Raw genomic sequence first — 24,182 nt, 5'->3', positions numbered from 1 at the left:
TTATGAAACCCTATTTCTATAGTCGAACTTTCAAAATCAAGGTCGAACCTATGCATTTCATAAATCTGCACTTAGCATTGATCCATCTTGGCACCTGCAAACCAGTCTATAGAGTCTCTAGCGTGCAGAGGAAAGCAAACGCCACCGAGACAACTATTGCATACTAGTGCAGTACAAGGTAGCACCGTAAAAGGCAGCACTGCAAAAGCCAGTACTGTGAAAGGTAGTACCGCAGTTAAGCCGGCACCGTGCATGAAAGTCCCTACGCATAAAGTCCTTTACTCCCTAGGACGAGGGAGTGCGGCTTCTAAATTTATATAATTTCCGAGCTTGCGGTGATTGGAGGGAAATTGCTCGGGAAGTAGGCTCTTTGAAGGAGTAAGCAAGGGGGTAGGCACCTGGCACACACTTTTTAAGACCCCACATACTTAGAATCCCTGCGGTATAATATCCCCTACGGTATAAAAGTCCCTGCGGCATAAAATCCCCTGCGGTATAAAAGTCCCTGCGGCATAAAATCCCCTGCGGTATAAAAGTCCCTGCGGCATAAAATCCCCTGCGGTAAGGGCATCAAAAAGTCCCTGCGGCATAAAAATCCCCTGCGGTATAAAAGTCCCTGCGGCATAAAATCCCCTACGGCATCAAAGTCCCTGCGGCATAAAATCCCCTACGGTATAAAAGCCCTGAAAACCCCACGGCATCAAAGTCCCTGCGGTATAAAATCTTCTACGGTATTAAAGTAAGTCCCTACGGCATAAAATCCTCTGTAGTATAAAAGTCTCTACGGCATAAAATTCTCTACGGTATAAAAGTCCCTGCGGTATAAAATCCCCTGCGGTATAAAATCCTCTACGGTATTAAAGTAAGTCTCTACGATATAAAATTCCCTACGATATCAAAGTTCCTACGGTATAAAATTCCCTACGATTTCCCGCTACTCTACGGCTTCTAATCGCCCTAAGAGTTTCTCTATTCTACGGTTTCCTCTTCTCTATACTTTTTAAGACTTTATATATTTAGAATCCCTGTAGTATAATATCCTCTACGATATAAAAGTTCCTACACTTTTTATTGGTAATATCTGGGTATGCAGTTACTGCTATAATGAGACTTATTACTAGATATAATATTCTTAATAATATCTAAGAAAGAAGAATTCTATATATAGAGAAGGCCTTTATATATCAATAACTAGGCCGAATGAGTACTAGTGGTAGCGAGTGTTGAGTTACCGACACTTTTAAAATCCTTATACTTTCAGAGTCTCTATACTTTCAGAGTCTCTATACTTCCAAAGTCCCTATACTTTCAAAGTCCCTCAGCCCTCTACTTCCAGAATCCCTGCAGCCTTAGAATCCTCATACTTTCAGAGTTCCTATACTTCTAAAGTCTCTACTTTTTAGAACCTTATAATTTGATAATCTCAATAGCATAAAATTTCCAACACTTTTTTATCAAGTTCCTCTCAAATTCTTCAAAGTCTATAATTTCAAAAATATACTCAAAGATTCCTACGTTATAAAGGTTCCTATAAGCCTTTAATCGACGTTCTATATCTATACTCTTTTAAGAAATAAGAATATATCTTAATGGTTATTATTATCGGAGGTATTACAATAGTAAGAAATCGAGTTTACTAGAAGGATATTTAGAAGATATAAACTTATGTGGTATATTATATCAGCGATAACGTATATTAAAAATCGTTCATTTCATTAGGCGTAGTCCACCCCATTAGTCGCGGAATTAAGGCACTCAGCAATTAGAGAACATTCTATTTAAAGTGCGGAAAATTCTAGAAAACTTCCCGGGTAGGAACGTTTCCTAGAACGTCTTATAGATAGAATATAAAGAGTAATAAGAAATGTATATCGGGTAAATAACATAGGCACGACTCAGCTTTGCTCTATTCGAAAATTCTATAGACCTTAAGCAGATATCTAGTAACAAGTAGAGTTTACTTCTAATATTATATCTAGAAGAGTGTAGGTCCTAGGAGATCTAGCTTGGGAGAGCCAGTCTACACACGATTGTTTTTTAGGGAAGCGGGAACCTATTCTTAAGGTCTTTTTAGAGGGTGGGAAGGGGGGAAACCTATAATAGGTGGGGAGTCCTTAGAATAGGAGGGTAGGTTCTATAGGAGTAGGATGCCTAAATCATATAACATATAACCACGAATTTCGCTCAATTGGAGGGAAGGTCATTTTCATTCAATTGCCTTCTCAACTAACAGATTTTATTATACCTGTATTTGACGCCAGGAATCTTATAATATGCCTGACGCGGCAAAAGCGAAGACGTAACAATTCACCAGAAGGAAATCGAACCTTGTGAAAAAGGCAGATTAGCTGGCACGATTGTGTCACGCAGACCTTGCCCTGATCATCCGCAAGAACGGTAGGTACTACATGTATCGATCGACCGATCATGATCAATGGCCTCCCACGATCACAGAGATTGTGTGTACGGACCTGACAGATCCATCCACCTTGCGCTGACTCGACCATAGAAAGAATCGTGCCCTTTGCCAGTGAATCTGCTCCCTCGAGACTTTGACAAGCATGATCCTGAAAGTCGGCAAAAGTTGGAAGGAGCCGTTGACAACAACGTTGGAAATGGTAGGGCTCGAGTCTGCAGGACACGTCGCTTTGCGAGATTTTCTGCTGGGTTGTATAGCCAAGTCGGAGGAAGACAATCGCATAAGAGAGGTATTACGCTTTTCTCTCGAATCGCAAGGTAGTCTGGACCACCGTCTGAAAGGTATCTTTGCGATAGTCATCGAGAACGTATACGGATGTCAGCATAGAAGGCGTGGTATGATATCCTTCGAATTGTCAAGTTGTCCTTTGCCAATACTCACCCCCAGCACATGAGCCAAGGTTGTCATATCCCCATCCTTGAGCCTTCAGATCCCCATACTAGACAAGCCACCACTTTATTCTGATCCAAGCTTGCACGTTTTGGCCTGTTGCGAAATGTCTTCTGCTCTTCCATCTGACTCAATAACCCTTTGTCCAATCGACCATATCCCTCAATTCTTATAATACTAAGACTCCCTCGCACCTGGAGCTTTTGATGTTATTCATCCATTTATCGACCCACTTTGGTACCAAACTTGGAGCCCGTTGATCACCCGTCAGAATCTGGAATGGGTCTGGGGTTTGGGGGTTACAACCTCGACAGGACCTGTCTGGCGAGATTGCAGCGTGGGGTTGGGAGTAGACGTCTGGGAATCGCAAATAGTAGTAGTAGTAGTTGTTGTTATTATTATTATTATTATTATTATTGAGATACCTGAGGTTCAACCGGATTAGAGAAAATAGGAAGGTGTAGATAAGGTAAGTCTCACTAAGGGAGACATCATCTTTGGACCGAAGCCATTTGAGTGTCTTCACCTGGACATTGAAAGTTCTCATCAATGCACCAGCCTTTGTGGTATACAGCTCTCCATCCTGGGTAGCCCAGCATTCCGCACGTTTGTTTCTATGCTTGCTCTCGCTGTCCACGTCGACCTCTGCGTTTGCGTGGTCTGAAGTGGGGTGCGCTGAAAAGCTCGTCGCGGAACTGCGTAACTCTGGAAATGGTTCTTTGGCAGACTTAGGGAACTCTAGCTATCCAAAAACGAGCTGAAGCGGGCAGAAAGGATTCATAGAAATTTGTAAATACGTGCCTATGACTCATGAGCTTGCCGCGGGGTCAGGGTAGGCGCTAATTTAGCATGAACCTTGCCAAGACTTTCGAGCCCTTTGACCAACACTGTCTTCTTTCCAATCACCTTACACCATGTTTCAAGCCAGCGCCTATATGAAGACATCTCCTATCCCCTCGTTGCAGTCGACATGGCCCGCAGTCAAGCAAAGTCAAAAATCAAGAAGAATTGGCGGCAACCTCCAGTACTAAAGGACCAAGGTGGAGTATTCAAGTCCACGCTGCGTGTTTAAGCTGACCGTCTATAGGGAAGCAGCCTCAAGGCATCAACAAACAACAAGCCGTTCGCAAAAGCGCACGCCTACGGGCAATACAACAACTTCGCAAGCAATCCATATCCAAGAGTGATCTTATCCTGGGAGTACAGACACTTCCCTCCCCTCAAATAAACAACATCCCCAAGGGCAGAAGAGTATGTGCCTCCACTGCTCCTTATGCTCTGTCATACCGTTGACCTGATCGAGGCTCCATAGCGTCCACAGATTCTTTACCTACCATCGGAAGCGCCGCGCAAACGGAAACGAGGGCAAGAAGCTGGACATTCTTCTCCTCAAGACGGAGACCGGCCTCGTTCGAAGCGACCGCGAACCTCGCCTCCGAGCTGCACTGCTGAAGAAAGAGCGGCAAGCGATACCGGTGAGAAGAACGTTGGTCCGCTCGAATATTGGACCTGGACCAAAAGGTGGCCTAAGGAATACTTCGAACAAGACAGCCAGGTCAGGGAAGACTTCGAACAGGACAGCTGGCTAGAGGAACAAATGGATTATTCGACCCAGGTTGTCCAGTATGTAGAGATTAATGGATTTAGATACCCGCGTCCTATCAGGAAAACTCCGACCTCGCTCCGTCGGAAACAATCAGACTCAAGCTTGACTGGCTCTAGCGACCAAACGAAGAGGGAGAGCATAAGTGTTGCATACCGAGATACACGTTACACCACGTTACTTGAGGGTAAAGGAAGCTTTATGGACAAATCAGACTTGGGTATTACGGATGCAAGTAAGAGTCTTTGCCGTCGCCTTCTGGACTCGGAACAGGACGTCCCAAAGGATTCATTGTTTCGAGATGATCTGTTTGAAACAACTTGCCGAAAGATCCAAGACAGAAACGAAGCGAGGGTTATTCAAGACATCGCTCGGTTAATACTTCCTTCTGCGGAAACCCTCGCTACCTACGGCGCTACCAATCTCAATCATCTGATTGAAGGCGTCGATGAAGGCTGGATAGGCAACATACCAGTGGAGGGTCCACGGCCGCAACCGGATTATTCTGTTGGATTCAGGCGATCCGCATTTACCGACGAGCAGCTCAATAAGCTTGATCCGCTCATCGGCAGCGTTTATGAGAACTCCTTTTTCGTCGCAACCTACCGGATGTACTTCCCGTTCCTGACGTGCGAGGTGAAGTGCGGTGCCGCAGCCCTTGATGTCGCAGACCGACAGAACGCTCACAGTATGACTGTTGCCGTAAGAGGTGTTGTCGAGCTCTACAAAGCTGTGAAGCGCGAAAAGGAGCTTCACCGGGAAATTCTTGCCTTTTCGATCTCGCACGATCACAGGTCGGTGAGAATCTATGGCCATTACGCTATCATCGAGGAAGAAAAGACCACCTTCTATCGCCACCCCATCCATGAGTTCAGCTTCACCGCTCTAGACGGCAAGGACAAATGGACGGCTTACAAATTCACGAAGAGCGTCTATGATATTTGGATGCCGATTCAGTACAAACGGATCTGCTCGGCTATCGATCAGTTGCCGTCTGACATAGACTTCGACCTCTCACAGTCAGCTTCTTTCTCACAATCAGGCTGTCAGAATTCTCAGCTATCAAACGCGGAGTCCGCATGGATGCTGGTGGGGGCTAACAGCCAGTCAAGCATAGCTAGCTCGCAAGGAGTTACACCGACCACCTCCTTTACTCAAACAACCGAGCGAGCGTCTAAGAAGCCAAGGAATGAGAGTGCCGCGGGTCAGCAGAGCTGAAATGTCGTGAGGAAGCCTGGCAATTTCAAGCAGTGTAATAATTTGTGATGTGATGATCGGACGTAGCAAAGATTAGGTATCCTTAAGCGTATATATTCTCCTTGGTCTGCAACTGCATTTGTAACAGGCCTATTTCGGAAGGGTGTAAAGCGCTATCTACACAGTGAAATAGAAAGGCAATGCGTGAGAGCAAAGTCTCACCGTAGTGCTCAGGTAGTTACACCCTATTTTCCACTGATCCTTTTGCTGAGAGCCAGTAGATACTCCTCAAGGTTAACGCCTCTGCGTAACGTTTCATGATCTGCTCGTTCGATAGCTTAAATCAAATCATGGACATGATGTTCCGTCCCCAATGCATTCATCTTGTCGGCCTTCGGCCCAGAACACCATCTCAGCTTCTTCACGTCCATACCACCAATGATCAAACGAAGAGTATAGTAAGTGCGCAAGAGTCGTTTTAGCGAGAACGAGGGCGATTTCACCGAGATACCGAGAGAAGAGCTGACAATCCAGATGCTGTATTATCCACCCCCAATTGCTGAATTTTGATTTCGGAGAATTAAGAGCAATATTCCAACTGCTCGTGTTAAATATCCGCTGTCCCTTGGTCCATGAAATTATTTCTATGGCGGTTCGCTTTGTGAGCATGGACGAAGGACACATTCGCAACTCGACGACCAGCAGTTCTACAAGTGACGATATAGTGAAGCCTCTTTTTCGAATGCGGATATTCTGAACTAATCTTTTAAAACACTTCTCATTGCATTCTAAAGATGGGATCAAAGTCAAGAAAGCTGGACGGATAAGCTCCCATTGCCAACAGCTCAGAACCGATGATCGAGGTATTTTAGCCCATATGTACCTCTCACAAGTAGACGTTCCGGCTTTATTAAGGCCAAGCCTCCGTCGAAGAGGGTTGACTGCAGTGCTTGTATTTCTCAAAAGTGACCAACCATCAATCAAGACGATTCTAATATCATTGTGTCCCCACATACGAAAGTGTTCCGCGAGGCTGATGGCTCGATTACACCATTCGTGAGGTTCCGCATAACTCAAAGGTGGGGGACCTGTCGAATGAGAGGTCTGGTTCAGTCGAGACTTCAGAAGGCACATGAGTGTTAAGGGATCTGATGTCGCACCGCATGTATTTAACAATATGGGTAATGCTATACGGTAGCGACGTTGAGGAAGCTAAGATAACAATGCCGATACCTGCTCTCTCAGGAGCATCCTCGGAGTAGGCTGGTCGTCGAATTCTTTTTGACCGGCCAGTTGCGCTCAATAATATATTGAAGGTCCTGTAGCACCTTGATGTGTCTATAGCACCTTGATGTGTCTTTGCTGTGGTTGAGTGGGGGAAGAAGCAGTAAAGGGCAGAAGTAGGATGGGCAGAAGCTGAAAAATGGGGAAAGAAGTAGGCATGCATTTGACCCCGAAAAAAAACGGCTCCTACCTTGACAGTCGGTCACATGAAACTTCCAGTATATAAATAGTAGGATGAAGCTAGCACTGGTAGAGATAGCCCTATGAAGCGTAGCGAAAGGTAGCATCGCGGAAAGCAGGACTGTGAATGCCAGTACTGTAGAAACCAGTACTAGGGAAAGCAGCACCGTAAAAGCCAGTACCGTGAATGCCAGTGGGCGGCGTTGCCAGAATTGGAGCGGGTGCTAGAACTGGCGGGGCGATGATGGAGGATTGTGGCTGACGGAAGGCGGCATCATCTTTGTCGCCCATTCATTAGAGGGTCTAGTCGTCAATCGCGCCCTAATCTACGCTTCGGCCACAGAGATAGTAGTGATGTTCGATGTATGTCGAAGGATGACTTCGGTGGCAAAATGCGAGCAAAGGTAGTCTTTCATCCACAAAAGGACACCATAGATCGTTTCTTGCCTCAGTCCCTCAGACCTGCCAAGATCGCTAAGCCCCTTCGGGGTGCTTCCTTCAGGTTCCGTAGTAAGCAGAAGGCGCTAACCCGAAGGGGCTTAGCGATCTTGGCACGTTCTGAGGGACTGAGGCAAATTCTCGTTATCCGATCATGAACGTTACATTATTAACACATAGGATAAATTTTTTATTTTCTATTAAAATTTTGAGATTTTTTTTTAAATTATAGATCGAAATATGGACTTTTAGATAAAGAAAGAATTTTTAAATTTAGTCTTATAATTATTAAAGCGCAAGGAGTTCAAATATCGCTCACCAAAGTTCCCTCGACAGCCCTAATCAAAAAACAGATGCATATTATTTAATTTTAGAATAACTTTTTTGTTTTCTATTAAAACTTTAAGATTTTTCTTTTAAATTATAGAAGATAGTATAGGCTTTTAGATAAAAAAAGAATTACTAAATTTAGTCTTATAGATATTTAAACACCAGGTGTCGACAGAACTCTGAAACCCGGGGTTTACCCGGCTACTGAGAAAGCTGAGAATCTAATGTACATATTCCACCACAATATCACCATAATAATAATTCAATACGTTTACCACCTGTTTCTACTAGCTGTCGATATCGCCAAGGCATTTCAAGCGATACGAGCCCGGACCTCATACATGATAATCTCCTTAAATTCCTCGAAAATAACCTGTATCAACTCCGTCAAGTTGTTTCGACGTCTGCGGCGATGAACTCTGGCCTTGTGCATATTCCAAATGCCCTCTTTCGGGTTCAAGTCGTGTGATTGGGCAGGGTGCTCAAGTGTTTCAATCCAATTGGCCTCACGTAGTTGATTAGCACGTCCGACTGGTCCAGATTTCTTGCCATGACTTCCATCACCATCCTCCATTAAAATACCTCGGCCGAATTGCGTACGTAAGTGATGTACCTTCTCGATATGGCCTGGTAGAAGCTTATCGACATAGTAGTTCTGAGTCATTGAATTGCCCGATTCTTTGATTTCCGGGTCGTGTGGTAGCGATTCTTTCCAATCCTCGACACGTTGCTCGTATTCTGGAGTGGTTTCACGTTTGGGACGTCTTATGGGCTTGCGAGGCTTCGGAATCTTCACATCGGGGGGGTCGTTCTCGTCATGGTAGATAGTAATCTCTTTGTGGTGCCAGGAGATACTCCCCGAAACATGAACGGAGCATGGTTCGAGATTAGGCAATTCTTGAAGGTTCTTAACGTCATATCGAGTACCCCGTTCTCGTAACACACGGTCTTGCGGTATTGCATTACGAGAATAATGAGCCTCATCCGTAAACACCACGTATTGCCAAAGATCCTCCACTGTTTGTCCGAGATTCCGTGCACCGTATTCCCGTCGCTGTTTCAAATTTGACTCGCTAATTGTTTTAACCTGAGCACATTTGTATAGCTGAGCGTCATTGGTCCGAGCTCGTAGTGATCGTTGAAGGGTACGTTCGCTTGTATTGACTCCGAAATGTTCCAATTGGACAAGAAATGGCTCTCTGCGTACAGGATTCTCCGCTGGATCGACCATTTTCTGCAAGGGTTCTGTGGGAATCTTCGGAGTACGTCCAGGGCGATGCTTTCCGGAACGTCTTGTGCTAGGAGATCCCTGTATTCTTCGTCTTCGTAGCCATGTTTTGCCTGTACTGTATTCGATTCCCTTGTCATAACATACGTCTTGAAGCAATCGACCGGGGGCTCGGGAGTCAAAGGCTTTAAAGAATTTGGCCTTACGACGAGTGATAGCTTCGTGATTGGCTAGAGGAGGATTACGTGTAGGAGTATAAGGTACTTTCATAATGTAATATCGATTCTTAAGAGTAGTCAAGAATATGATTATTTGTTTTGGTGGGGAAGCGCGCAGTAGCCGGGTAAACCTCGGGTTTCAGACTTCTGTCGACACCTGGTGAAAGGCAAGGAATTCAATACTCGTTTCCACCCCCATTTGCACGTTACCCCCATTTGCACGCTCTTAAATTTGTCAGGACCAGCATAGGTACGATACCAGTATGGGTGAGGTAGAACTAGGATAATAAGGCTACCGAACTATGTATGTAGGAAGGAGGCATGATATAGTAGGGGATGCCTCCGCCAAGGCCCGCTAGCCATAGGGCTGAGTGGTGTGTCAAGGGTACGCTCGTAACACTACCCCCCCCTCTCAAATAGCCATGGCCCCCATGGCTGGTAGACCGGAGATGCAGGCCCATTGCTTGCCTTATATCTCCAAACATCCATAGTCCCTGCAGACCTCGACCGGAGAGGATTTGCCAAGGTGTAGCAGTCAAACATCGGATGGTTTCAATTCGTTCAAAAACACCATGTCCGAGGTTTTGCCGGATCGCATGCTGGTCTTGACTGTTCCATGCCTGCCATGCCTGCCATGCCTGCCATGTCCTTTAGAGATCCTGGAGATATTGGTTATATCTTGCCTGCGTGCCAGCAAGATTCTCCGAATTCTTCTCCTTGCCCAGTCTGCTTGTCATAGTCCTCCACTTTTTTTTTCGCTTTCAACACCTACTGGCAGCCTGGCCTGGGAGCTTCACTGTAGATTTGCCCTGCGTCTCCCATGCTCTTGCCATCAAGTCCATCGGTAGAATTGAAGAAAATCCAACGCATGCATGTGTCATTCTCCAACACCTGTTGGCAGCCTGGCCTGGGAGCTTCACTGTAGATTTGCCCTGTGTCTCCCATGCTCTTGCCATCAAGTCCATCCTCCATTCCATCCTTTTATCGATTCGTAGGTGTGGTAGGGAGGTAGGGAAAGAATCGAATGTGTTGAATGCCATTTGGTAGCAGGCTCACTATGTGTGTTGTCGACATGCTCAGTGAAGAGGTCGGATCGTAATCGTGTTGCCGGGTCTGTTCCCGTCGCCATTGTAGCAGGCTCACTGTGGTGGGTTGGTTTGATGAGTTCTTTTCGATTCGCTAATCCTACGAATGGTCCAGCGGTGCTTTATCCCTCCTGCTGTCCAGAGGCCGTTCCGTCATGCCGAAACGAATTACCCGTTTGGTGGGCTGACCTAAGGATACGATACCTCAAGTTCCTGTCTTGACCTCAACCGGTCGTGGTGTCTTGGTCTCAAGTTAGTATCTTGACAAAGCCCTTGCCAGCGCGTTTGTTTATTAACCATTCGTCCGCTAATCCGAATGGGCGTGAGTGTGCGTTGATTGGCCCGTATGTGTTTCTCTTCGCCGGGTGTACGAAGGAGCCTTATTATAATGTCAGGACCAGCATAGGTACGATACCAGTATGGGTGAGGTAGAACTAGGATAATAAGGCTACCGAACTATGTATGTGGGAAGGAGGCATGATATAGTAGGGGATGCCTCCGCCAAGGCCCGCTAGCCATAGGGCTGAGTGGTGTGTCAAGGGTACGCTCGTAACAAAATTCGACAAATTCGATATAGGTAGCCACCATTACTATAGCTACCACTAATATCTATTTAAATAATCTATTAATATATTCTATTATAATAGCTAATACTATAAGATTTAAATAGTTTTTTATTATATTTTTATTATAATAGCTAATATTATAATATTATAATTATTATTTAATAGATTTAAAGATTTTAATATAATAGATATTTTTATTTTAAACTTTAATATAATATTATAAATAACTTTATATTTAAACTCTTAATATTATTAATATATAAATTAGATTAATAAATTAATTTTATAAATTAAAAATTAAATATAAATTAAATACTATTAAGAATAAAAATAAAGTATATATTTAATATTAATTAATAAGTTATTACTTTAAATAACTATTAATAATTTATTAATTTAAAGTAATTAGAAAAGAATAAAATCTAATATAAATAAATATATTAAGATAAAGAATAAGTTTTAATTTAAATCTATTTAAAAGTAATTAAGTAATATTAAGAAAGATTATTATATCTTTTATATCTCTTATATAAAATATATTACTTTTATTAAACTTTATATTATTATTATACTAATAGCGAAATAAATATAATATTATTTACTATAATAACGAGCTTTATTAAAGATTATATTAGAGATTTTAATATAATAAGATATAGAAGAAATATAAGAGCTAATAGAAGAAGAGATAAAGAAAGAGAAAGTAATAATTTTTTTAAAATATAATAGATTAATTAAATTTAATAAATAATAGTTAAAATTCTTTAATATAAAGTCTTAATAGAAATAAAATATTATTATTATTATATTAATTTAATAAAAGGTAGGTATTTTGGTGTTGCGTCGGATTTATCGGATTTTAGAGCGTGCAAATGGGGGTAACGTGTAAATGGGGGTGGAAACGGAGTATCGCTTACCAAAGTTCGCTCACCAAAGATCGCTCGACAGCCGGACAACCCTAATCAAAAAACAGGTACACATTATTTGATTTTAGAATAACTTTTTTATTTTCTACGAGTAAAGGCCTATGAATTAAATTCATAACCGTTCTTTCTTATTAGGGCTGATGGGGCTGTCGAGTAAATTTGATGAGCGGTCTTTGATGAGCGATATCTGAATTCCTTGCCTATAAATATCTATAAGACTTAGTTTAGAAATTCTTTTTATATCTGAAAGCCCACATTACGCGCCATAAAGGTTCCAACAAACCTCTAACCGGCGTTCTATATCCATGCTCTTTCAAAGCCGGAATTGGAAACCAGGGAGGAGTCCTACACTGCTTACCATTACCTGGGCATGTTTTTAGTAATCAGAACAGATTAGCGTTGGCGGAGACGATGTATCGACGAGCGTTGGATGGATACGAGAAAGCATGGGCCCCGGAGCATACATCCACACTCGATACCGTCAACAATTTGGACAATCTTTATGCAGATCAGGGCAACCTGGCAGAGGCCGAGAAGATGTATCTGCGAGCATTAACGGGTTATAAGAAGCTTAGAGGATTAAGTCATCCAACGACGAAGTTGATTAGTCGCAATTTGAGCAGCATTCAAAAGATATGAGGAGAGTCAGTATCTGTCTAGCCCAAACAATCCTTTTAAACACCCAATTAGAGCCGTAATCTCTAATGAGGTCTCTGCTCGGTATTTGTTTTAAGATATCTTTGGTCTATTATGCTTTTTGCCATCAATCTTAGCTGTCTTCCACGCCCGTCTTTGATGTTCCTTTCCGTCGACGATCTCTCTTTCCCAACTCTGACAAAAGTGGAAGTCCAGGACCTTTATAAGCAATGCCAAAAAGCGTCCGAAGAAGTCGCAAAGGCGGTGTGCCAAGGAGATGAAGAGAAAGTGGAGAAGTCCGAAATGTTGGAAGGGAATCTGTTGAAGCAGATGGAGCAGAGCCAGATTATTGACGAGTTTCGCAAGAAGATTATGGAGAGAAGGGAGCGTGAAGGAGAATTGAGGGAGAAACTAGCGAAGACGGAAACAAGGCATAAAGTGCGGGAAGCTATAAAGACTGGAAAAGAGAAGCCAGTCAGTAATGGCTCGAGCTCGGCAGAGAAGTACAACACGATAGGGAAGGGTAAGTCAAAACATTTAAAGACCATTACGAAAGCAAGCACAGATAGGGAATTTCGGTGACATTGTTGTCTCATCTTCCTCAACGTCGCTACCGTATAGCATTACACATACTGCTAAATTCATGCGGTGCGACATCAGATCCCTCAACATTCATGTGCCTTCCGAAGTCTCGACTGAACCAGACCTCTCATTCGACAGGTCCTCCACCTTTGAGTTATGCGGAATCTCACGAATGGTGTAATCAAAGTCTTTGGACAGTAGATTGACAGGTAACGGGTACGAGGCTTCCTAAGCTCGAATTAGCTCATATATCGATACATCGGGTTCATACGTACGATTTCTGTCATGCTGGGAGACCACTATTCTTAACTAGTCGATCGATAAGTATAATACCTTCCATTTCTGCGGATAATCAATGCAACGTCTGCGTGACATAATCGCGCTAGCTGATCTGCCTTTTTCATTAAGTTTGGTTTCCTTCTGGTAAACTGCTGCGCTTTTGCTTTTGCTGCGTAAGGCATTTTCTGCCTTTCCTGTTGATTCACAACCTCTTTAACACACAATCTTTGTGATCGTGATCAGTGGATCGATACATGTTATACGTGACCCTGCTGCTAAGCTCTGAAAACGGCTTTAAGTCAGATAGATCACAGCGGCAACAGTATGTCCTAATGATATCAGCTTTCGCATGCGGATCCCTTCAAATATAATGTTCTCATTGCGCCTATAGATATGACATATCAAAGAGAAGGGAAGTGAGAAGATCTTACGCAGGCAATCGAGTGCAGTCAAGAAGTTATCGATCTGACACCAATAGGAAACCCTGATCGCGCTGAGCGACTCAGCAATCTCAGTACTTGTCTCATGAGCGCACCCGTTCTGTTCCAACATCTTAGCCTAATCAAGGGCCTTTCGGTACTGGTTAAAGACCGAAATGAACGGCGTATGAATCTTTCCTCAGAGTAGATGGCATCGTGCGATTAACCACATCGCCGGCCACGAAGGATCTTCTCCCAACATAAACCCACTGGCAACCAGGCCGCCACTATTTGCCTAGTGGGTGACCGGCGGTGGAGGAGCGTAGAGAAACTGGATTGTGGAAAGCTGGGATGGATTAAGAGTTGGGATTGGACCGGTGTCATTCATCCAAAGTCTTTCAGTGATCGATGCAGCTTTCAGCTAAGCCGAGCACGTTGTCTCTTTGTATCCATACCGATCTGCCGTGACCTTATAGCTATTGCTTTGTCAACCCCGATAAGCTCCCTTCTGAACCTCCCTCCGGTAAGGCATCTCGCCTTACAATTCCTTCTCAGATATTCGAGGATGGTCCAATCATACACATGATCATAATCGAAGCCCTCGCGCACGAAGAGATCACGGAAGATTTTGCGTAGATTGGAATATTTCGGTTTCTCGTCAAAATCAAGAGAACGGATGTAGTCGAAATAAACCGCAAATTCCTGAGGGAGATCCGCGTACAGATCCTCTGTATTGATCCTTCTCTTTTCCTCCAAGATAAGTTCTTCCTTTTGCGTCTGATCTGTGGCCATGAGACCTTGCCATGGGAGAGAGCCCCGGAGGAAGTAGAGAAGCATGTACCCGAGGGATTCCAAATCATCGCAGCAATGTTGCACTTGACTAGGCGTTAGTCTTTACGCAGCAAGAACCGAGGATATCACACTTACCAACACCTAAATGACCGTTGATGCTGGCAAAACGGGCCGTGCCAATTAAATGTGGATTCCGGGCACGACCGGCGTTGATCTGAGCAGTAAGGCGTTCCGTGGCGAGGCCCAAATCCGTCACATAAACCCGATTCCCCTGCTTCCCCACACCCATCAAGAAGTTCTCGGGTTTGATGTCTCGATGAATGACGCTCTTGGAATGGATATATTCGAGACGACGAATGAGCTGGTCGACGAGGATCAACACAGTCTTGAGAGAGAACTTGCGACCGCAGAAGTTGAAAAGGTCTTCCAGACTCGGCCCCAGAAGATCAAACACCATAGTATTGTATTCACACTCCGTCTCATAAGCGTGGACTCGTGGAATACCGACACCGTCAGAAAAAGGATCGATAGGTATCGGCTTCGCCTTCCAGTAAGGAGGGATCGATAGATACGTGTTCGAGTTTGATAGCGACGTCTTCACCGGTATCGATGTTGGTTCCTTGCGTGTGATGAGCCTCAAGAAGTGGCTTGGGCTATCCGCATCTGTTACCCATGTACACAGTGCCGAAGCTGCCCCCACCGATCCTCCTTTGCAGCCGACATTTACTGGCGATACATAAATCCTGATGAGGTGTCAGTACATCGTGGCAATGTCTTGTCAGGGATAGGTGAGAGGCAAGATCGAAGAGCACAACCTACTCACCAAGTTCCCCATTTGTGAATCCGGTAGACGTGGGTGCAGGCTTGAAGCTGCAGTGCACAAGGTGCCCACACTATTATTTCGAGCAATCAAAAGGTCTGGGTGGTTATCCGGCGCATACAGCGTTTTCCAGGCAGCAGTCACTCCATTGATTGGCGAAATGACTCATACGCTAGCGTGGCTGTCGGAGACGCGCGCTATCTGCATCTCGTTCTTGATTGTCCATCATCCACTGGAAAAAGACGTGTCATAAGTCTGAGATTCATTGCCTTTAGAGAAAACTCCAATGCCCGGCAGTCGAAAGCGACAGCTGTATGTTGAAGCAGAGTCTACGACTGACTCTTCACCACCGCCCGTCGCTAAACGGCGAAAGCTCGAGAAGCAGCAACGACACAGGACACCCAGCTGGTTTTGGGATAATTTGTCACGGCAGTGGCTTACTCCTCGCACTCTTCGAGAGTTTGATCGAAGAACAGAGTGGCCTGCTGCTTCTTTACCGCCTGATCGGACTGGCAAGGAAGACATTGACCTTGCACAGCTCAAGCGCTTCGCAAGACACGGTGGACCAAGCCTTGAGAATCTGAGAGCTGTAAGTTCCATCCAATCCTTTTGAAATTGCCTTCTGACTGTATGCCAGTATCCAGAACCCCAAACCGCCGTTCCTTCCAATCGAACGATGTCGTCAAGTCAATCGGGTTCTAGGAAACGAGCTAAGACTGGAAGAGAATCGGATATTTCCTCGAAGACGAAGAAATTCTCTGCATATGACCCTGCCTTCGAGCAGCATCTCATTGATCATGGCATTTATCCTTATGGATACGACTATGATGATGACGATGGCTCCGTATATCCGGATAACTGGGAGGAAATAAATGAGAGGCTAGCGCAGCCACGGCCTTCTCTTTCGCCATCACGCTTTCCTCGTGAAGCGTTTCGGAAGTTTGAAAAAACGAACATGCAGGCTTTGACTGAAAACACTGTGATGAGCAAAGCATTCCCGATCATTGCTGGCACCGCCGACATTCCCTCGCAGGAGAACCTTCTCTTCGGAAACCTCAAACACCTGACCGATGGCTCTATCACCAAGGCCAAGCCAGACTTCTACGACGGAAGCCGTCCCGCGGAATTCAAAAAGCAGATCCGGGAAGAGCTAGGGCCCTACATCGTGCCGTCGACGAATACCGCCGCACCGTGCTTGCCCAACTTCTTCACGGAGGCGAAAGGTCCAAAGGGGACTACAGACGTATGCAAGCTACAAGCTTTATATGACGGTGCTGTGGGTGCCCGGGGGGTACACGAGCTGCGGTCATACATCGGTCAGGAGACGCTATTCGACAACAATATGTATACGATCACATCAACCTATCATCATAGTGGCCTCCTCACCATGTATACAACCCATCCCACTGCGTCCGAAAGTCCTACAAATTCTATTGAATACCGCATGACCCAGCTCAGGTCGTTCGCTATGACCGATGCTACGGATACCTTCCGACAAGGAGCTGGCGCATTGAGAAACGCCAGGGACTGGGCAAAAGAGAAACGGGAAGAGCTCATAACTGCGGCGAACGGCAAGACGCTAGATCCGGGACAATCAAGCTTGGTTTCATCCACAGATAGCTTCGTGTCGTTGTCATCAAACGAGGCCACTCACCCAGAATCTGAGACGTCAGCTGACGAGCTTGCCCTGGACGTTGGTACGTTTACTAGCTCCAGTCACAGAACTCCGGTCAGAGCCCAAACGAATCTTCCACCTAAAGTCTCCTTGAATCGGCAATCCAAGAAAGCGTCTCAAGTTAGCAAGAGGCCAAGCAGGAGACCTGAAGCCTCACAAGTCATCTATAGAGAACCCAGGCTCTAGTGCAAAGAGGCACATCTGCGGCGATGATGGCGTGCGGAAACTGGTTTACCAGCACAACCCCATCCAGCTGTCGTGCATTACCGATAACACGGATTCTGCCGCAGGATCATGCAGAAGTGATGCGCAATCTCCGAGTATGAGACGTCCTTGACTCCTCTTATCCGGACAGGCCACTAAATTGCTAGAGCCACCGGCATCACCGCTACCCCCAGGAGTTCATTATCGCTACTCATCACCATCTCGTATCATCTACATATTTGTCTCCAAAGCCATTTCTCGGACTCTTCGTCTCCTAATCCCTTCGAAACTTTCGTCTCCACTGCTTCGACGCCCCAAACAACCGATGGGCTTTTCGGATTTTCTGTTAGGAGCCTTATCTGTAAGGTCCCCAGACTATCTTCACCCTCGCAGCTCAACCTCGCAGCATATTTTCTTTCGGCGAAGACCTTTGCCCTCGCCTGGTCTCCGTGCGCTATAACGGTCTGGAGTGCATCGTAGTATGCCCTTGGAAGCCTAGCATCCGAGATTTGCTCCGCTTTCAGTAGCCGTATGAGTGTATGTACCCTTTGGAGATGCTGCTGAGGATGCAGCATGAGATGTGCGCCGTCACCGATGACGTCGTCAAGATGTTCGACCTCCTCCAATCTGTTGTCACTAAGCACGCGTTTGGTTGCTGGGAGGCTGCAAAGGCTGCAAAGGCTGCAGGTACAATCGAAGCCGAAATTCTTTTGGAGGTGCCCACGTCGAGATTTCGAAGGGCCGGTATGGGAATATGAGAATGTTATTTCCTCGCCCTAAGCTATGTCCCTGACAGTATGTATCGTTTCTTCGCCAATGCTCGCGGTCCATGTGTGTTGGCAATTCGGGAGGCAAGCGTGATCGATTCTCGAGGGGGAGGGCATTGGTTTTGACAATGCCGGGGCTAATTGCTAGCCATCACTTCTTAAGGAGTGATTTTTTGCTCTTCTTGGTGTTGTCAACATGCTTCGGAGCAGTCCGACCCTTTGCTGTAAGCGCTCGGCGAAGGTTCTTGTAGTAATTCGATGGTCGTTTGGTAGTCTTGCGACGTGCCTGCGCTGTTTTGCTGACCGCTATGGTGTCCCGCTGCTGCAACGGAGGATGTTCACGGCGAAACAGTCAAGGATAGAGGGTGGAGGGCGTTTAGGATGTGAATGTGACGCGACGTGGCTGCAGGAAGGGCGATGACGGTAGACGAGATGAGTAAGTGAAGCCGGCTTCACTTGGGGACGGTAGGAAAGAAAGGTGGTGCTGATATTCAGCAGCAGCAGAAGCAGAGGGTGCCATGCCTCTATTTATGTTCACTGCCCTCCCACCAAGGGCGAAGTCAATGCTAAAGATGTGACAGAACCTTCGTGGAGGACAGCTAAAAAAGAACCCTGTCGCGGCGCCATAGATCAGATCCTGATTCCTGAAGTTCGGTCCGACGGTTGATCCGGGGAAGGGTCCAAGGGCCCTCAGTGTTCTGGCAAAACCAGCTCCTTTCGGCTGCCCTAACACCGAAAAGTTACTATCGCTGCGATAGTAATAGTATCGAGTTCTTAGATACTTAGCCTACTTAAAACCTCGATTAACTATCTTCTAAAGATCATATTAGAACCTCGAGTTCATTTATATTAGAATTATCCTTAAATAATTTTACTAATATCGACGATTTTAACGATTTTCCTCCTCTCTCTCTCGTAATTACTACTCTATCTCTTTTATTATAATCTAATTAACGTAGCTAATAATAACGACTTCTAATACTAGAGAATTCTAATTCTACTTCTTTAATAATAACTAGGATTAAGCGAGGGATAGCTTCGAAGATCGATAGATAGGCTAGATAAAAGTCTTAATAACGACGCGAGATAAAGGGTAAGATAAAGCGAGCGACTAATAGAAAGAAGGCGGTAGCGAGAAAGAAGGCGAAGGCTATAAAGTCTAGGAAGGAGAATACGAGTTAATTAACTAATTATTTATTAAGTTCTTTACTATAGAATTAATAAGTAGTAAAAATATATAGTAAGTAAGTAGTATTAGTATTTAAACTCGCTTAGCGAGGTACCCTATGGCCAGCCCTACACTCGTTCCTCGCTTCGAGAGTCAATCACATCGCAAGCTCATTACGATATACCCTCTCTCTAGAGTCTAAGTAGAAAATTCTAAAATCGCTATATTAATCGTTATTTTATATAGGATCCTTATTAAAATTGACCGAAATAGAAAATAAGTAGTTTCTTTTATATATAACTTTTTACTACGCACTCTAATAAAAAAATAATTCTCTATAAAATAACTATTTAAATATCGTAGAATTAGATTTTTTTTTTCGATTTTCAATAAAATATCTTAATTAATTATTTTTAGAAGATTTAAATTAGAGTTTTAAAAACTATACTTTTAACCCCCCTCTTATTCTTTAACGTATATCGAGAAAATCTTAAAAATAATCTTAAAATGTTCGTTATATTTATAAGTTTATTTAAGAATATTATTATAGAATAAGCTAGATTAGTTTTTATAAATATTTATTTATTAAATATTTACTTAAATTTAATTTATCTAAGCTATTATCTTAATTAATTTATTAATTAATTTATAATTTTAAATTAATATTTTATAATTTATAGATATAAGTTAAGATATATAAGGTTTTATTAATATTATTTTTTAATTTATTTAATTATTATATTATTTTAAGATTTTTAGAAAAGAAATTTAAAAGCTTAATAACTTTAAAGACTTCGAACTTCAAATTTAGAAAATTTGATATATTATTATTATATATATTAAGAATATATTTATAAATTTTTATAAAAAGTAATAGTTCGATTATCGAGTAATAATATATCGAAGTTATAGATTATTAAGTCTTTAAAATAGTTTCGGGGTAGCTTCGGGGTAGCTTCGGGGTAGCTCGCTCCGGGCCAAAGCTACCCCGAAAGTTACTAATGCTGATATATACGCAAGGGTAAATATCTCATATCAGCCAAACCACCAAAAAAATGAGGCTTGGCAGGGTTTCCTGCTCAGACCCACTGCGTGGGGCCACTGAGATTAGTAACTAAGCGACGTAACACCGTGCCAAAATTTAGTGGGGGCTGCATCAAAGGGTGGCGGGAGCTAAAGCGTAGTTGCCCGGGAGGCTTATTTTAGCTGCAAATCATTGACGGGGGACTGTGTCCGCAGGTAATCGTAGTCCGACTATTCGCTTCGCTCATAGAAGCGAATAGTCGGACTACGATTAAGTTGTTCCTTGAAATACCACATAAAGGCGCTGGCATGGCCCTTCCAGGACAGATAAAGTCTCTTTTCGGTTTTTGGAAAGGTTTAAGCAATATTCTACTTGAGATTACTAAACCTGGATCGATCATTAATGAAAACCTATACAAGGGATTCATGGCATACCTTAACAACGTGGGGCCAAAGATAGAAAATACTGTGTGCGTTTATAAAGCCGTAAAAATACAAATTTGGGGCATGCCGATCAATATCATGCATATAAGCGCTGTAGTCCCATCTTAAATCTTAGAGCGATACTAATACTATTTAACCTTCAGGTCGTTAATAAAAACTCTACAATCATCAAAAGATCTCAGCGGATAGGTTCTGAGACAGATCATCGTAATATGCAAAGATTACCCAGTCGGGAGGATCAAGATTATCGGGATAACTTTCAGTGGATCAACAAATAGGCGAAAAAAGCTAAGGGAGAAGCCGATGGTAAGTGTCGGTGATAACGGCAATACTATCCTATATCGGACTTGCCTGAGTTTATTTTACGATTAAGCTAACGTGTTTTCTATCAAAACAAAATACCCTGAGGGCGCGGGAGAAGACTCAGGATGAGCAAGGTCAGATTTCACAGTATGGATACGCGGTTTCCGCTTTATGCTAACTTTGAGAATAGATTACCTCAGGTCCCTGTCCTTTCAGAATATAAATCAGCGACAAGCAAGTGTAGCAGACGCAGCCACCAAAACATGTGCATAGCTGTTGAAACATGAGAACTATACAGATTGGCTCGCTCAGCCTCACACACTACTCTGGATTATGGGAAAGCCTGGGGCAGGGAAGTCGACGCTACTCAATTACGCTCTTGAGAAAGCTCGTGAGAAAGCTCGTGAGAAAGCTCTTGAGAAAGCTCTTGAGAAAGCTCTTGAGAAAGCTCTTGAGAAAGCTCTTGAGAAAGCTCTTGAGGAAGCGCCTCACAGCAACGATGTCATAGCTTCCTTCTTCTTCTTCGGTCGAGGTAGTGACCTTCAAAAGAGCTCATATGGCCTGTTCCGCTCGCTTTTGCAGCAGCTTCTAAATCAAGACCCCGACATGCTGTCCGCTTTCATTCCGATACATAAAGAGAGATGTAAAAAGGAGAGATCAGACCATGAATGGGCAGAGAAAGAGCTACGAAAATTCCTGGAAATTTGGATTCCCAATCCCTCCAGAAATCGCTCGATCCGGATTTACGTCGATGCGCTCGACGAAGCCGGTCAAGACGTTGCTGCAGAGTTGGTGAAATACTTCAAGAAGCTAACTGAACTGCCGTCTTCCACCGGAGCCAATTTCCAAATATGCTTTTCTTGTCGGCATTACCCCGTTGTGGTACCGAAGGATGCTCTGAAAATCAGCATTGAAGACGAAAACAAGGAAGATATAGCAACCTATGCCCACGAAAATCTGAAGGATCACTTTTCGGACACAGACAAGGCGGAGCTTGAGAGAGAGATCAAGGGGAAAGCCTTAGGTATTGTTCAATGGGTTATTCTTGTTATCCCAATCATCATCAAATCGCAACAGGATGGTGAAAACGTAAGAAAAATCCGCCAAGAGATCGAGAAGATACCGCGCGAGTTGAGTGATCTTTACGAACATATTCTGTCTCTGATCAAAGACCAAAAGCAAAAGAGAGCAGTGCAACTGATGCAATGGGTATGCTTCGCTGAGAAAGGCCTCTATCGTTAGAGGAATTACGCTTTGCAATGATTGTGGATATTACCAACGAATCCAAGTCACTTCGAGACTGCCAGAAATCGATGGACTTTGCAGAGGACGATGAACAGATGAGAAGCAAAGTGACCAGTCTTTCCGGGGGATTGGCTGAAACCGTGGAGTATCAAAATCGACAGACCGTGTAGTTCATTCATCAATCCGTCAAGGACTATTTCATTAAGAGCGGACTGCAAAAGCTTGATAGCTCCAACTCTTGGTTTCGTGATGTCAACTGCTATCTAGAACAGAACAAATTGCTAAAGCTTCCCGAATCTTTGTCTGAGAATGTGGTCGGCCTAGCGCATTTCCGGATATCAAGGTCATGTGTCAAGTACGTGACCTTGGAGGAAGTGCTCGGCGATATTAAACGATTTCCCCGCGACGACAATATAAAAGCCCGGCGAGAAGCCGAAACAGAGATTCATAGACGCTTCCCTTTCCTAAGTTACGCAACAAAATAGACTTCACATGCTGAAATTGTGGAGAAACAGCGATACCTCAAAATGACCTGCTCGGCCTTTGTCGATGGCCGTCAGAAGATGTTATAGAGTCCTGGGCTCAATATTTGGTCGCATGCTTCTCTCGTGATTCACTTAAGCAGGTACCCATTAGCGGAGGCGAGACGTATGGGGCACGAAAATATAGTTCAGTTGTTGATTGAGAAAGGCGGTGTCGAAATTGACTCGAAAGAGAGCTAAACTTTTTTTAATTAATTAATTTTTTTTTTTTTTTTTAATTTTTTTTTTTTTTTTTTTTTTTTTTTATTTTTTTTTTTGTGGGGGTGGGTTGTTTTTTTTTTTTTTTTTTTTTTTTTTATTTTTTTAAAAAAAATTTTTTTTTTTTTTATTTTTTTTTGTTTTAGAGAGAGAAAAAAAAAAGAGGGTTAATTGGGTGGGGGGGAAGGGGGGGGGGGGGGGCTTTTTTGAAGAGAAGGTTTTTTTTTTTTTTATTTTTTCCCCCGGGAGGGGGAGGTGGGGGTTTTTGGGGAAGGGGTTTTGGGGGGGGGGGGAAAAAACCGCCCCTAAAAATTTTTTCTTTTAGGGTTTTTTTTTCAAATTCCCGGGGGGGGTTTTGGGGGGGTATTAAGGGCTCTTCTCCATTATTATCTTTACCCGTTTTTTCCCACAATTCGCGGAGACTTGATGGGCTTACGGGTTTGCAATCGCCGAAGTCCTAGGTTACAAGCCCCGAAATTTTTCGAAGATCACGCAGGATCAGCTCGCATCGATTCTCAGGACTCTACGTGCTTCCTACGTTAGGGGAACTGACGGCGAGCCTCTTGTCGACCTGGTCTCGAAGTTGCTCATATGGAGGCCTCAGGATCGGTGGTCGGCCGAACAGGCTCTGGAGCATAACTGCTGGCTTCCAATAGCGCTAGAGCAGGACCGAAGGTATGACGATCCTGCAGAAGCTGCAAGGTCCAAGAGAGCTCTGCTGGAAGATCGGGTTTAACGGTACCTGTACTCGGCGCAGCGGGATTTGAGGCATTGGGACCTGCAGCCGGCACAGCAGCCGCGTCTTGGCAAGGATTATTCGGGTTGGTCCAGGCAGGTAGCCTGTTCGCCTGGTGTCAGAGTGCGGCAATGGAAGGAGCGGCTGTAGGCGGCTTGACGATTGCGTGCACAACCTGGACAAGCGTGATTGATATGCCAAGACTAAAAGGGGAGATTATGCTTTTGTTCCTTACTAACAAAGTCATTGCTCGTGATCTATCTAGCGATGTGACCAAAAGCCTTGCAGTAATTACACTTTCAGTAATTACACGTGAAATTACTGCAAAGCAATTGGTCTGACGGTCACGCTAGTAGGGCACTAGTGGGTATTTAAAATTTGGCCTGGAATCCACCTGTTGAGAGGTACCATTTCCGTGTAATCTA

General features: G+C 44.1%; 6 protein-coding genes across 6 annotated transcripts; 4 read left to right on the top strand and 2 right to left on the bottom strand.

The window, feature by feature from the left end:
* Positions 1 to 3,839: 3,839 nt before the first annotated feature.
* On the top strand, positions 3,840 to 5,690 carry HO173_003293 (uncharacterized protein; the record flags this gene model as incomplete). The annotated part of the gene is made up of 3 exons (XM_037305220.1): positions 3,840 to 3,909; positions 3,957 to 4,120; positions 4,182 to 5,690. 3 exons carry the CDS (start codon positions 3,840 to 3,842, stop codon positions 5,688 to 5,690), a joined length of 1,743 nt encoding a protein of 580 aa, XP_037168085.1.
* Positions 5,691 to 8,214: 2,524 nt separating this feature from the next.
* HO173_003292 (uncharacterized protein) lies at positions 8,215 to 9,399 on the bottom strand (the record flags this gene model as incomplete). Its single annotated transcript, XM_037305219.1, has 1 exon — positions 8,215 to 9,399. The coding sequence occupies one exon, from the start codon at positions 9,397 to 9,399 to the stop codon at positions 8,215 to 8,217; it is 1,185 nt and encodes a 394-aa protein (XP_037168084.1).
* A 2,936-nt stretch (positions 9,400 to 12,335) lies between these two features.
* Positions 12,336 to 13,142, top strand: HO173_003291 (uncharacterized protein; the record flags this gene model as incomplete). Its single annotated transcript, XM_037305218.1, has 2 exons — positions 12,336 to 12,507; positions 12,772 to 13,142. 2 exons carry the CDS (start codon positions 12,336 to 12,338, stop codon positions 13,140 to 13,142), a joined length of 543 nt encoding a protein of 180 aa, XP_037168083.1.
* A 1,115-nt stretch (positions 13,143 to 14,257) lies between these two features.
* Positions 14,258 to 15,467, bottom strand: HO173_003290 (uncharacterized protein; the record flags this gene model as incomplete). The annotated part of the gene is made up of 3 exons (XM_037305217.1): positions 14,258 to 14,715; positions 14,768 to 15,358; positions 15,452 to 15,467. The coding sequence occupies 3 exons, from the start codon at positions 15,465 to 15,467 to the stop codon at positions 14,258 to 14,260; spliced, it is 1,065 nt and encodes a 354-aa protein (XP_037168082.1).
* Positions 15,468 to 15,738: 271 nt separating this feature from the next.
* Positions 15,739 to 18,089, top strand: HO173_003289 (uncharacterized protein; the record flags this gene model as incomplete). The annotated part of the gene is made up of 5 exons (XM_037305216.1): positions 15,739 to 16,041; positions 16,090 to 17,149; positions 17,298 to 17,447; positions 17,499 to 17,692; positions 17,904 to 18,089. 5 exons carry the CDS (start codon positions 15,739 to 15,741, stop codon positions 18,087 to 18,089), a joined length of 1,893 nt encoding a protein of 630 aa, XP_037168081.1.
* A 3,280-nt stretch (positions 18,090 to 21,369) lies between these two features.
* HO173_003288 (uncharacterized protein) lies at positions 21,370 to 23,757 on the top strand (the record flags this gene model as incomplete). The annotated part of the gene is made up of 2 exons (XM_037305215.1): positions 21,370 to 22,273; positions 23,483 to 23,757. 2 exons carry the CDS (start codon positions 21,370 to 21,372, stop codon positions 23,755 to 23,757), a joined length of 1,179 nt encoding a protein of 392 aa, XP_037168080.1.
* Positions 23,758 to 24,182: the final 425 nt, after the last annotated feature.

The sequence above is a fragment of the Letharia columbiana genome (genome assembly GCF_014066305.1).
Source record: "Letharia columbiana isolate WasteWater2 chromosome Unknown Sc0000007_s0, whole genome shotgun sequence".
NCBI classification, from domain to species: Eukaryota; Fungi; Ascomycota; class Lecanoromycetes; order Lecanorales; family Parmeliaceae; genus Letharia; species Letharia columbiana.
The sequence above is the reverse complement of the archived record's forward strand: the minus strand, read 5'-3'. Positions and strand labels throughout refer to the sequence as shown.